This window comes from Aethina tumida, chromosome 4, assembly GCF_024364675.1.
Source record: "Aethina tumida isolate Nest 87 chromosome 4, icAetTumi1.1, whole genome shotgun sequence".
Lineage (NCBI taxonomy): Eukaryota > Metazoa > Arthropoda > Insecta > Coleoptera > Nitidulidae > Aethina > Aethina tumida.
Genome location: NC_065438.1, coordinates 22493528 through 22508286, shown reverse-complemented (window position 1 = coordinate 22508286; position 14759 = coordinate 22493528). Strand labels below are relative to the sequence as shown.

General features: G+C 35.9%; 2 protein-coding genes across 3 annotated transcripts; both read right to left on the bottom strand.

Annotated features, from left to right (window-relative positions):
* Positions 1–32: 32 nt before the first annotated feature.
* Positions 33–5650, bottom strand: LOC109596856 (cGMP-dependent 3',5'-cyclic phosphodiesterase). 2 transcript variants are annotated; one of them, XM_049966245.1, is made up of 9 exons: positions 5259–5650; positions 4742–5213; positions 4407–4686; positions 3177–3578; positions 2486–3122; positions 1582–1759; positions 1304–1522; positions 1078–1250; positions 33–1021 (listed from the first exon to the last, which is right to left on the bottom strand). In XM_049966245.1, exons 2-9 carry the CDS (start codon positions 4946–4948, stop codon positions 811–813), a joined length of 2307 nt encoding a protein of 768 aa, XP_049822202.1. In that variant the 5' UTR covers positions 4949–5213; positions 5259–5650; the 3' UTR covers positions 33–810. The 2 variants fall into 2 exon arrangements, with proteins under 2 accessions (XP_049822202.1, XP_049822203.1); XM_049966246.1 differs by having other exon boundaries at positions 4742–5190.
* A 194-nt stretch (positions 5651–5844) lies between these two features.
* Positions 5845–13838, bottom strand: LOC109596872 (zinc finger protein 345). Its single transcript, XM_049966174.1, has 7 exons — positions 13288–13838; positions 12858–13234; positions 9863–10375; positions 9538–9783; positions 6630–6762; positions 6375–6574; positions 5845–6319 (listed from the first exon to the last, which is right to left on the bottom strand). The coding sequence occupies exons 1-7, from the start codon at positions 13541–13543 to the stop codon at positions 6170–6172; spliced, it is 1875 nt and encodes a 624-aa protein (XP_049822131.1). The 5' UTR covers positions 13544–13838; the 3' UTR covers positions 5845–6169.
* Between the last annotated feature and the right edge of the window lie 921 nt (positions 13839–14759).

Below are 14759 nucleotides of genomic sequence, written 5' to 3'. Positions count from 1 at the left end.
GAGGTTGGGTATTAAATAAAGAAAACTTATTTAATTTGCACAGGTACACTTATATTTGATTTGACGTTTCTACATCATTGTACAACAGTTCAATATAAAGCTATGTAACATATAACATAATTGAAGTAGCGTTTTATAAGTTAATATTGTTTAGTTCCTAAAACCATCAATAATTTTTAATTACACAACAGGTTAACAATAGAACTTTTTAACCAGCAATTCATTGGTTAATAAACCAACGTGTACAAAAATATATGCAATATCAGGAAAAACCAGAGATCTACATAATTAATATCATAGATTCCCCTTTAAGACCAGAATGAAAGCCTACATGGACTACTATGGTTTGTGACATAAATACTATGTTTTAATTAATAACAATTATTGCATCAATTTTCTTAATTCAGTCGACACGTGGAAGACAAAAACAAATAGGCCGAAAAATGGTCTACTAAAAAGCTTTGGAACACTGACTAGAATACAACGTTACACGTAAAACTGAAAGAAGAATAGACGAACTAACGACTACATTTTTGTTACACAATAACGCTATGATATGGATCCACCAGCATAAGCCAAAAAGTGTTTAAGCTTAGATACTAAGGTCTATTCTCCGTTCGAAACAAATCGGATCTTATAGGGGAAACCGACTGGACCCAGAATTCAAGCATCAACACTTAAGTACTACTGATTTGATTGGATATTTTCCCACACCCTGTTCGTTTTAGTTTCGTTACTTGTACAAGATATGACGTTTTACCCTCATTATTGCTCCTTGCGTCTTTTTTACGTTTCACCAGATATGCCCGGCTAATACATTTCGGTGGGTTCCTTCCGTTCGATGGTCTCTAACAGTGTCTTCACCTCCGTCGCCAGTTCTTCGCTGGCCAACACCTCGTAGGACATCACGCCCTCCACCGACATGCGGTCGAACACCAGCTTCGCGGCCTCCCAGCACAGAATGTTTTGTTTGATTGTGTCGATGAGGATCTTGCATTTGGGGAAGAGTGTCGCCAATAGCCTACAACAATCACAATCAACACCACATCAGAGAACATTAAAGGGAGGAGAATGTACTTGAATATGCAAATGACGCAGTCCTTGAGGAAGACCAATTGGTGGTCCGGAATCGAGGCCTTTTCTCGATCCATCATGTTGGCCGGTTCGCGTCCCATTTTCTTCTCCAGGTCACCTTGTGCGAAAAATTCGGCGTATATTAGCTGCGCGACGTTCTTAGTTTCCACCCAATCCTGCAACAACTCGTTTTTTATTCGTCCTTCAGTGTAGGGGTATAAATTGTTACCTTGGTCTGGTCAGAGAGGTCTGCGCAGGTCATTAGCAAGCAGGACAGGAAGTAGCGGTGCTCAGGGTCTCTTGGCCGGTAACCCTCATTTGCCATAACCAATTGCTTGTTGTGGATCTTGTAGTGAGTGGCCAAATCCGTAGCTAAAATCATGTCGTTTATGAGATCCAAACATTTGCTATAGTCGTCATGATTTAGAGATTCCAAGAAGTTACAGCCCTAAAAATGCATTAATTATAGGCTTAGCGCACATAGTTGACATTGTAATCCAATCTTACATCAGTGTTTAATATGCAGAGAGTTTGGGAGACGTGATGTCGTTCCATGACTGAGCCTTCGCTTGAATATAAACTGGCCAAGACACTGTTCGACTGTTGCTGGAACGCGTTCGTTGTGCCCCTGTGGTCGATGTCGTGACATAGGCATGATATTAAATACGCCATCGCCTCTATTTTACTACAAAAAACGTTTTATGTTTTAACATTCTGGCTGTGACGAGTATTCTTAGACTAAAAGCTCAATTTTTTATAAAAGAAACAAATTTTCTATAAGCAATTTTTATGTAATAAAATATACAGGGTGTTTCACATAACTTATTCATTAGAAGATCATGGAGAATTATTTTTCAAATTCTAAAAAATTAATAACTCAAAAACTATTGTGTTTAGGTATAGGACAAGTTATTGATGTTTCAAGATGTACAAAATTAAACGCAAATAATGAACTCCTTGTATAAAATTTGGGAATACTAATAATGACTTCTTATAGAATAGTTTTTGGTTAGTTTTATAGACATTTTTGTCAGAATCTGTCAAAATTTTGGAAAAAAAAAAATTAATAACCCAAAAACTATTGGGTTTAGGTATAGGACATGGTATAGCCATAAAAATTTCAAGTCAATACCTTTTTTCGTTCTCTTCTAATGAGTAAGTTAAATGAATCATCCTGTATATTAAACTATAATAATTTGATATATCATAAATTTGAATTTTTGGAAAGCCTGATTTTCTAAATTATCTAAATTTTAAAGAGATACATATTTTTTGAGATAAATATCTTATATTGCGTAAAAATGTGCCTGTAGAAAGTTTTTCAAAAAGATACTAAATTTTTAACTTTTTCTGGTCTGGAGATGCTCATAATTTGTCAAAAAGAATCAACGAATAAAACCGAAGAACTTACCTAAAGTATTTCTTCTCCACCAGCTGGAAGTTCTTCAAGCACAGATAGGCGAAATGGGCAACGGAAAACGCGTGCATCCAGTTATGGTAGGGCACATCCCTGTACCCCTTCTTCACGTACAAAACAAACCGTGCCAACGACTCGCGTTTGATCATGAAATCATTAATGAAACCCAAATCCTCGAACATCTTGACGACGTAGCAGGGCGTCTCCGAGAATATGATCTTGCGCGGTGTGAACGAGAAGCTGGCAAACTCCGGATGCAAATGCGGGCTCTTGCACAACGCCAAATCGGCCACGTTCTGGTCGCTCACATGCATGTGGTACATCATCAGTTCGTTGCTCAGCTTGCTCCTGGCCTGCGCGTCCTGCATTTTCTTGTACACCAAACTGTGCATGATGGAGATGCCGCAGTAGATGCTGAAGGCGTTCGCCACCTGTTCGTCGAAGTAGTCGAAGTGTCCGTCGATTTTGTTGCATAGCTGGGCCACCCCGACGATGTTGCCTTCGTCTCGAATCGGGAAGCAGAGGATGTTGCGGGTTTTGAAGCCCGTGGCTTCGTCCATGCCTTTGTAGAACAGCGGGTGTTTGTACGCATTCTTTATGTTGAGCAGCTTTCCCGTGGCGGCGACGTGGCCTAAACAAACAACCTCATCAACACCTCTGCATTACTTTAACGGCTGAATCCTACCGGCAATGCCTTGATCCTTGGCGATGCGTACTTCGGTGTTCTTGTCCGCCGGGCTGACGCCGTCGAACACCTTGGCCACCAGGTGCATGTGGTCCGGGTCCAGGAGGAACAAGGAGCAACGTTCGGCGTTGGTCAGACGTCTGGCCTCCGACATAATCTCCTTAAGAAGATCACTGAGATCGCCGAGGTGCGAGAACAACCTCCTGGCCACCGACAGCAATGACTGACATTGCTTCTTGAGGCGACACTCCTCCTCCATTTCCCGCGTGTTCAGCAGCACCGTCAGGCAGTACTTGAACGTTTCGTTGACGAGGCGGGTCACATATTCCGGGTCACGTTTCGGTCGCACGAAACAGATTAGGTAGACCGGCGACACCTCCGCCTGACCCGGGCAATAATACCCTAAAATTCAACGTCAATCTCTAATAAAAAAGTCGAAGACAATAATTTTTTGTGTTGTTCCACCACACATCTACCGCATATGGTAGATAATGAACTAGAATTATCCTTATCGGTAAAAGCAAACTAAATTTGGATTATTAATTCACTACCAGATAAAATTAACCCTTTAGTGTTGGGAAAATTATACATAGTTTATCAGGTTGTTTATTTTCACCGTTAATTCCAGCGTTTCCTTTGTTCTACTGTTTTATTCAAACGCTCTAATTTTAGACGCCTTTGTGCCACTTACCCTCTGACAATTGGATAAATTTAGTACATTCATCGCCTGACTTCTATTATTATTGCATGTATAGGGCATAATTTCCTTTATATTTAATACAGGAAAAAATGTGCATTTGATACCTTAATTGGATAACATTTAACATGCCGCCTACGAGTCGTCTTCTTAATGAGGCATAAACACGCACCCAAAATGAGTTATGGGACTGTGAATAAATCGTGATATTGTACCGTTTCCTTGTAAAATGCGATGGGAATTGTCTTGTCAAATTCGATTATCTATTTCCGGAATAAAAAAACACGTGTGCCCTTAAATAAAGAAAACATAGCAGACTAAATTACATTCAAATTGTTCACCTATCTATGCTTGATAATCAAGTGTGTGTGTGTGTATTAAATCAAAAAACAATTCTCTATAAAAACAAGTAGCAGTATCTACAAGCCCAGATAATTATCTACATAGATTAATCTTGTTTTGATCTTAAAATTCCACTCAGACTTTTCAATTTAATAAATTGTTGAGACAAGTAAATAATTGAAAGCACTTACTCTTTCTTCCCTTAGAAATGATGGGCACCAGGAATATGTCATTGTGGTGATCATCAGACAAGACTTCCTGCAACAGACCCTGAATTTTCGGCTCCAATACTTCCGCACACTTTAGCGTGTCGTCCTTGTACTCCACAAGATTGTTAATCTCGTCCTCAGTTAGTGGAGTCCTTCTTGGTGATTCCAATATTTTGTCTGTGTTGACCTGCACCACGGCCTCCTCGGACACGCTCAACAAGTTGATCATGAACACCCTCTTTGCGTCACTTTCATCTTTTAACTTTAAACGAGCCGTTAATGAATTTTTAACTTAAGTAACAACAAGTAAAACTTACATAGAGGTTGATTTTGTACTCGAGCAATTTGGTGGAGTTGTTCGTGAGCGACGAGATGAGATTTAGGATTTTTCCGGGGCTCGAGACGACAAGTGGCGGCGTCGGGTGGCTGTCGACAATTAATTCTTTTGGTGCCACTTCCTCGACGCAATAGGGCGGCGGGTCGTAAAGGCTTTTTTGATTTTCCGGTGTGGCCACCCTCTCCATATTTTTTTGAATGTGCACTTAATCACTGCGAATTTTGAGATTGACGAAAAATGGAGTTACTTACATGAAGATTAGATTAGTGAATGATATTTTACTGCTGATAGTGTCATGGTGATGTCACATAATCATTTACCAAATGGTTTTGTTTGCTTAATTGGGTTATTTTATTGTGCCATTAAATTAATTAAATCCATAACGATTATTAACCACAACCGCCGGGCCGGATATGGAAGCATGTATGGCTGAAAAGTTACATGATTGTGTACTTTTAGACTGATTAGTTTTCAACTGTACTTTCGTTAATATTTACTCGAAACTATTACACGACATTGTTTCAATTATCCCGGGATGTAATTAACTGTACAAACACTGGATGTGGACATGATCCGTTTTGTGTGCTTGAATGTTTTTTAATAACTATGATTTGTACTAGACAGTTTGAAATGTCTTATTGTGGTGTTGACGCGAAAGTGTCTATTTTTAATTGTGTCGTCCACAACGACAACTTCTTATCTTTGTCGTAGGACATACTAATCTCACTCTAAAATCCATAAATAAACACTGGAAACTAATCGATGTCACTAAACTAGGTTATGTTGATTTAACCGTACTGTTTGACGTCTGTCAATGCTTGTCATAATTTCAGGAAATTTTAGAACTATTAGTAATTTATTTATTTAATGTGTCAAGTTCTTAGTACTGCACATTTATTATTGACAATTCGTAACCATCGTTGACAGTTGTTTGTTTTTGTTGTATCTTGCTGTGTGTGAGGATAGTAATCGTAAATGAAACAGAAAACTAAAATACGCTGTTACTGAAGACGGTCAATAGGTGTCGCTGTATTGAGCATGAAGAATTTTTAAATATATGATACTCATCAAAACGTCAAAAAATTGAAACTAACAAATTTTATTAAAACAAATAAAACAATGTTCATTGTTAAATGAACTTCACGGGACATTATTAAATACAGAAATATAACACATAAAAATATGAAATATTCTATGAGCTATCACTAATACAAAACACAATTATCTAGTTTAAATTCGATGAACAACAGTAAAGACCATTTGGAAGGTAACCCAAATGGAGTACATGAAATACAAACTGGAAGAACAATTGAAAATTTGCCTTGGATTACAATTAAACATTCAAGTAATTCCAATCAAACATCAAGTAAATTCAAAACTAAATAAATAAACATAACGAAGACAACCATTAACCATGTTGGGTGCGGAAATGCTTGTTTCTGTCCCCCTTTTGCCTAAACGCTTTTCCACAAGCCGTACAAACGTACGGCTTTTCATCCGTGTGAATCCTCTTGTGGTTATTGAGGGCGTCCGCCCGGAAGAACCGCTTTTCGCACACCTACAACAAATAAAACGGTCATTTTAAAGTGTCCGTTTAAGGAAAACGTGCGTACGTCGCAGCCGTAGCGTCTGTCGTTGGTGTGGATCAATCTGTGCTGGTAAAACACCGACCCAGTTAGGAAACTTTTGTTGCACACGTTACACTTGAACGGCCGTTCTCTGGTGTGCACCTTCCTGATGTGGTCCTTCAAGTCCGGACGTATGGTGTAACGGGCCTCGCAGTTCTCGTACGGGCAAGCAAACGGTTTAATGCCTGAAACAGTTGAGGCGAAATTGTAATTCAGTAATGGTGAATTCAGTTGTAGTACCCTGATGGAAACGCATGTGCTGCCATAGGTGAGAGGTTTGTGAGTAGCTGCGTCCACACGTGTCGCAAATGTAGGGCTTCAACTTCTTGTGAATCCTGCTGTGAATTGTCAGTGCAGCGGCGCTTGTCAAAACCTAAAAATGGATGTAATTTAGATAATAGAATTAAAAATATTTTCAAACATAATAAACATACAAGTATATTAAGGACAAAAAAGGTGCTGGAATTTGTTGTACTAAAAGTAAGTGAAGAACAAAGAAGAGTAGATAAATTTAATGAATATTTTATTGAAATTATTAAATAAATACAAGATAATATTTTAAAGCAGAGTGTAACATTTGATTAGGCTACAGTGTTAAAATTAAAAAATCATATTATTAAAAACAACAATAGATATTGAACTTATGATAAAAACAGATATAGTGAAATGTATTTGAAGTGTGGTGAAATTGTGTTTTAGATAATAAATTAAGTCTTTAGGAAATGGTCCATTTTTACAAAACTGGAAAACTTCTCATATATTTCTGACGCAAAAAGTTTCTATTTCTTCCTTATGCAGTGACTACATACCTATAAATACTGTGTGTATATTTAAAAACAATTTGGAAACGACGCTAAAGAACCAGCTAATTAAATATTGTGATAAAAATAATATAATTAAAATAATCGAAGTGGTTTTTGTAAAGGACACACCTATGAAACTATTATTTTGAATGTATGTGATGAATGGTTTAGTGACATAGAAAATAATAAAATTATATTGGCAGTTTTCCTAGATTTCAGGAGAGCTTTTGAAACGTTAGACAGAACATTATTGTTACAGAAGTTGAATAAGGTTGGCTTTAGTGAAACTGTCTTAACTGCTTTGAAAATTACTTAACAAACCATCAATCAAAAAGACAAATTTAAAAACTGATTTTAATCAGAATTGACAAATGGAATTGGTGTTCCACAAGGAACAGTGCTGGTGGCTGTTTTGTTCAGCTTACACATAAATGATATGATGAACTATGTTCGTGATTGTAATATTTGTATGTTTGTAGATGATACAATACTGTACGTTGCTGGTAATATTGATTATATGTTTAAAATTGTAAATTTGTGAGTAATCTGTGATCTTAAAATGGATATGTGATAATATTTTAAACATAAATACTGATAAATCTTAACGAATGTTGATAAGTAAACCTTATAAATTATCAACCTATAATATACATCTTAAAATTTATATTAATTATAAGGACTTGAGAACGTAGCAGAAATTAAATACCTAGGTATGATTATAGATAACAAATTAAATTTTACAATATTATAATTATGTTTTAAAAACAATTTACAATAAGATTTATTTATTTAGGAGAATGACTTACAACTTAGATTTAAACATTAAACAAAAAATGAAGTTGGTTGTAAGAATAAAATCAGATTAAATCATATTTATATAGAAAAATAAGCTTTGTTCTTGGAATTCATGAATGTGATACCAAAGGAAAAGAGAAAAACAAATATAGGGGGATGTATTTTAAGTGTGGGGAAATTTTATTTTAGATAATTTAATTAAGCCTTCAGGAAATGGTCCATTTTAACAAAACTGGAAAACTTCTCATATATTTCTGATGCAAAAAGTTTCTATTTCTTTGTTATACAGTGACTACAGACCTATAAATACTGTGTGTATATTTGAAAACAATTTGGAAACGATGGTAAAGAACCAGCTAATTAAATATTGTGATAAAAATAATGTTATTAAAATAATCAAAGTGGTTTTCGCAAAAGACACATCTATGAAACTATTATTTTGAATGTATGTGATGAGTGGTTTAGTGACATAGAAAATAATAAAATTATATTGACAGTTTTCCAGGATTTCAGGAGAGATTTGGAAACATTAGACATTAACATAACATAACATTATTGTTACAAAAGTTGAATAAGATTGGCTTTGGTAAGACTGTCTTAACTGCTTTGAAAATTACTTAACAAACCAGTATCAAAAAGTCAAATTTAAAAACTGTGTTTCATTCGAATTAACAAATGGAATTTGTGTTCCACAAGGAACAGTTCTGGGGCCTGTTTTGTTCAACTCACACATAAATGATATGATGAACTATGTTCGTAAGTATAATATTTGTATGTTTGTAGATACAATACTGTACATTGCTGGTAATATTGATTATATCTTTAAAACTGTAACTCAGGAGTAATCTGTGATCTTAAAATAGATCTGTGATAATATTTTAAACATAAATACAGATAAATCTCAACGAATGTTGATAAGTAAACCTATAAATTATCAACCTATAATCATACAGATTTTAAAATTAATATTAATTACAAGGACTTGAGAACGTAACAAAAATTAAATACCTATGTATGATTATAGATAACAAATTAAATTTTACATTATAATTATATTTTAAAAACAATTTCCAATAAATTTATTTATTTATTTATTTAGGAGAATGACTATCAACTTAGATTTAAACACGACAATATTAATTTATGTTAACCATTAGTTCTCATTTTGATTAATGTGCTTCAGTTTTGTTTAATTGTAACTCGAATGAATTAAATCAATTTCAGAAACTACAAAATAAATACATGAGAGTAATATTAAATGTCAATAAATATACTCCAATATAAATATGTTGGATGCCTTAAGCTAAATGAACATTAAACAAAAAATTAAGTTGGTTGTAAGAATAAAAATCACATTAAATCGTATTTATATAGAAAAGCTCTGTTCTTGGAATTCATGAATGTGATACCAAAGGAAAAGAAGATTTATGTTAAAACTGTCAAAAATTTGTGATCTTTAAATGGATCCAGTGGTATCAGTTTAAGTATTTAATATAGATAAATATAAATTTATGTTGTACTTCTTGAGGTGAAGGGGTAAAACAACATACTTCTCCGCATTCCTGACAAGTAACATTGTCGTTGTGCTCCTTCTCCCGGTGCATGTCCATAAGCTGGACCGACTTGAACACCTTGCCGCACTTCTCGCACTGATACCCAAATCCGTTGGCCGCCTCCGGACATTGCGACTTCTTCGGCCCCCTAGTCACCTTCTTTTTGCGTCCCCGCTTTTTCTTCTTCGGCTCCTCCTTGACTCCCGGCTCCTTCTTAACCGTCACTCCGTCAGGCAAGGCCACCTTTCAAAAAGAAAAAAACAAAACAAATTAGCAAACCGTCCGCCCAACGGCGTTTCAAGCACCCGAGCCCGGATTTCACCTCTTCTCCAGGTGGGGACGCTTGCTCTTCGTCGCTACTTGGCGGCTCCTCCTTCACCTTCACCAAATCGTCGGACCCCTTATCCACGTGGATCTTGGGCACGAAATGCTTCTGCTTCACCTTGTGTATGTACAACAGCTCGTGCGACTTGAACGTGCGCTCACACTTCTCGCAGCATATCATCCGGGCCAGATAAAACACGTTCGCCGTCTCGACGCACGGCCTGAGCCAGTGCTGGGCGGCCGCCACGTACGAGTCGAACACGGCGCCGCAGCTCTTGCACTCGTAGTTCTTGTCGGTCGTGTGGGTGCTCTGGTGGCGCATCAGCACCGATTTATCGGAGTACGTGCGGTTGCAGTACTGGCACTGCAGCAGGATTTCGGTCAGGATTTTTTGTACGTCGGCCACGACGGGCACGACGGCTTCGCCGGGCGGCGCCGTGTCCGTGGCACGGTCATTGTCGCGCTTGCATACGGTCAAGTGGAGGTCGGCAATCACCGGCGACGAGAACAGCTGTTGGAGAGGAGGTTTAGAGAAGCGGGATTGATGCGAGTCCAGGAGGTGTTGGAGAGGTGTTGTGTGGTGTTTGGTGGTTGACGAACGGGTTTTGAATGCCTGATGCCACATTATACAATAACAGCTAACATTTTATCATGATGTACAATCAATGGAATTGCAAACAACATACATACATATATCAATAAAATGTTTTATCTAAAAACAAAAAAATCAAATTTATTATAGACAATGATATATCAATTTACCTATAAAACTGGAAAGATTTCATTCATCAAAAAAGTAGTTGAGTTATTTGAATATGTAGTATATGTTACAGTGGTTGAAGTGGATAATTTGAATTTTTTTTAGATTAAAAATATTTTCAATATATTTTATTTTGACCAGTAATATTATTTGAATATTTGCAGCTCTAGAATTTGTATGTTTGTATAAAGATTAATCATATTCCTGTTCTTTAATAATTTTTATTTCTAATGAACGTATTTGAACACATTTTATGTTTTAGTTCATTCTTATTTTACCTGTTGTTTAACACCGTCAAATGCCTAAAGAGATATTTAATATAAAAAGGTATTTTTATTAAGAAAGAGAAAACTGGGAGTCATATAAATAACTAAGAAATATTGTTAGAGATATGACAAATAATCAAATATGTTTTAAAAGTACATTAAAAGGCAAAAAGGTGTTAAACTTTGGAAGGAGCTTAAAAAGCTATTTCCTAATAAAATATTCATATAAATAATTTTGAGAAACTTGATAATAAGGGAAGTATACCTGATAAATTTAATGATTATTTTATTGAGTGTTAAACAAATACAAAATAATATAGATAGAAGATACTGAAAAATTTTAATCTGATTGAAAATAATCAAAGTGGTTTTCGTAAAAGAGACTCCTGAGGACACTACTTCAAATGTTAAATTCCTTAAATCGATGAATTTTAGAAGAGATTTTGTAACGTTAGACAGAACATTATTGTTACAAAAATTGAATAAGATTGGCTTTGCTGTAACTGTACTTAACTGGTTTGAAAATTATTTAACAAACTGATATCAAAAAGTAAATTAAAAAACTGCATTTTATCCGTATTAACAAATGTTCCACAAGGAACAGTGCTGGGGCCTGTTTTGTTCAACTTATACATAAATGATATTGTGAAATATGTTTCGAAGTGTATTTTTTAGATGTTTGCAGACGATATAATGTTGTGCATTGCTGATAATATTGATTATACGTTTGAAACTGTCAATCAGCAGAAATCTGTGATCTTTAAATGGATCTGTGATAATATTTAAAGCATAAATACAGATAAATCTTAGTTCATGTTGATAAGTAAGCTCTATAAATCAATCAATATATAATAATATGGATTCTAAAATCTATATTAACGATAGGGACTTGTGAAAGTAGCAAAAATTAAATTCCTAGGTGTGATTATAGGCAACAATTTAAATTTTACGATATTATAATTATGTTTTAAAACAATTTCCAAGATTTCTTTATTTAGGAGAATGACTTAGGCCTGATTTTGATTATTCTGCTTCAGATTTATTTAAATGTAACTTGAATGAATTAAATCAATTTCAAAAACTACAAAATAAATATATAAAGATTCTTTGAGGGTCAATAAATATATTCCAATAAAAACTATGTTGGAAGTTAATCTTTATAAATATTAAACAAACAATTATTCTAAAAGTTAAAAAGTTATGTATAAAATTAAAAACCACACAATCATGTTTATATAGAAAAGTAATTTATAAATATAATACTAGACGAAAAGAGAATCTTTATGTAAAAACTGGCAAAACTTTAGAATCGTCGTAAATCTGTCTTCAACACCCTCTATTAAACACAGTATGGGCTACAGTCATAGGGTGTAATTATTTATTCATAGATGGGTCTAGATACCATTATATCACTCAGATATCCGCATTTGCACATTACGTTAACGTGGCTCAAATCATGAGTAAAATATGGCTCCAATTATTGAGTTGCTTCTATAACAATGTGGATTAGAGACACTTAAGAGTTTTTGTAGATCACAAGGGCCAACCTAATAAATCATGAAATCGTTCGGATGCAGTGGCCTCCACGTACACCAGACTGCAAACCAATTGAATATGTATGGGGTCGTTTTCAAAGACAAATTTAAACTCAAAACCACCAGCCTCAAAATTTGGGGGAGCTTGCTAATGCTCTTAGAGAAGAATGGAGACCTGTGGATCAAGGATTTACTCGTCCACTAGTTTTGAGTACGCCAAGGAGAGTGGAAGCTATTTGTAGAGGAAGAAGGACTACAAAAGATTGACTGGAAAAAGGTAACTGTTAATATTGTGTTTTTTTATTATTTTAATTAATTTTGTAAGTAATTTGTTGATACTAATTTAATTACTGGTTTACCGTTGATTTATGAGATATTTCAAATTATCCACCTCAAAACACGTACGGTGTGAGTCAAAGTTGATAAACAGACCTCGTGACAGTGTCCGCACTGCCATACGGTCATGTCGCTGCGATAGAACTTGGGCAGTATGTCCGCCTTCTTGCAGTGGTTGTCGCGGTGGATGCGCAGCCGATTCTCGTTGACGAAACGCTTGTCGCAGTTGCCGCATATGTACTCGTTGTCGTTTTCGTGCGCAGCCACGTGCCGCTCGTAGTTCTTGGCCAGCACGAACTGTTTGTGGCACTTGTCGCACTCGTACTTGTTCTCCTTCGGCTCCGCCTTGACCGGAGTCTTGAGGACCGCCTTTTCCGGCTTGAAATCGCACTGGTGACGCTGGTACTGGTACTTGGTGGCGAAGTTCACGTCGCAGTTCTGGCAGCGCGTCATTACGGGGTAGTCCAGCTTTTCTGTGACGTCATAATGAGGAATGTTATGTATAATATTAAATGTTATTTTTTACCTGGCAATTCGATGGCGGCGGGGCCCTCGATCCAAACGCACAGATAGTCGTCGCCCTCGTCTTCCTCGTCGTCTTCGAGTTTGGGATTTCCGTTCTCGTCCATCGTTAGTTTTAGGCCCAACGACTTTGGATCTATCATTGTGACCGACAAAACTTGATCGCTTTCATTGTCGATTTCAAATCTTATTGTGCTTTCGACTTGCGTGCCAACAAGTTTGTGGATCATGTAAATATCGTTATCTGAATTCGAATCCATTTCTGAAGATGTATCTGGGAGCAACTGGGGAGGACGTAGAGAGAGCGGAGTGAAAGCAAAATGGCACCCTTAAACAATTGACTATCAATAATCACCAAGCAACTATGTTAAAAAATAAAATATTTATATTTAAAATCAATTAGTTTTATAAATTTAATTCTATGTTTCTAATTTCCGATAAAAAAGCTAGAGAAAGTTATTTTTGCCTCCATTTTAGCATATAAAAATTTAAAATATGTTGTAACGTGTGTTGCATATCGTCGCATATTATCAAATTCAATTTTTTTTTCATGATATTTTCGTAACTTTTGTTCCAATCGTGTTTAAATTGTACATATATTATCCTAAAATATATATACAATTAAATGTAAAAAAACTTTTTTTCATACTGAAACTGAAGCGTAGAATCTTGGGGATTCCCCTGTTTTTTTTTCCCTATATTCTACACCACTGAATATTTTTGTTGTAATTGTTCTATGCTATTGACTGGCTGAGCATAAACCTCTCATTCATTTGGCCCACACTGTAAAATCTAATGGATAAAGATCTGGTGAGCTTGGAGGTCAATTTATAGGAGCATCATTCCCACGGACAAACCATTCATGTGAAAAATTTTTGGAGAACTACTGACTTTATTGCATTCTCTTAAAATTGAAGATACATTTATCCAGTAAAATTACCAGGAAGAAAAGTATAGCCTAGTAGGAGACAAAGATGGAAAAGGTTTACGCAGTGCCAAAGGTGGAAAAGGGTTACCTGGAGACAAAGATGGAAAAGGTTCACGTGGAAAGAAAGATGGAAGCGGTACAGATAGAGATAAAACCGGAAATGGTTCGGACGAAGACGAAGATGAAGACGAAGAACCTAAGGGTTCAGCAGTTCAAACAGATTACGGTAAAGACGGAGAAGAAGGCGATTTGGATGAAGATGATACAGGAGATAATTTAGAAGGAGGTAAAAAAGGAAAAAGTGGTATTAAAGGCAAAAATGCAGGATATCCTGGGAAAAGTAAGGGCGGATGTGAATCAGAAGAGGACCAAATTGAAGAGGGCTTAGACGATGAAGAAGGAGATGAATTTGTCAAACGAAAAAAGGGGAAAGACGGAAGACACAATGATAAAGATTAAAAGAGTAGAGATAGAGGTAAAAAAGGAATGGGTGAAGGATGTGATAAAACTACTTGTGAGTACTTGTAGGATACATCAGATGATGAGTA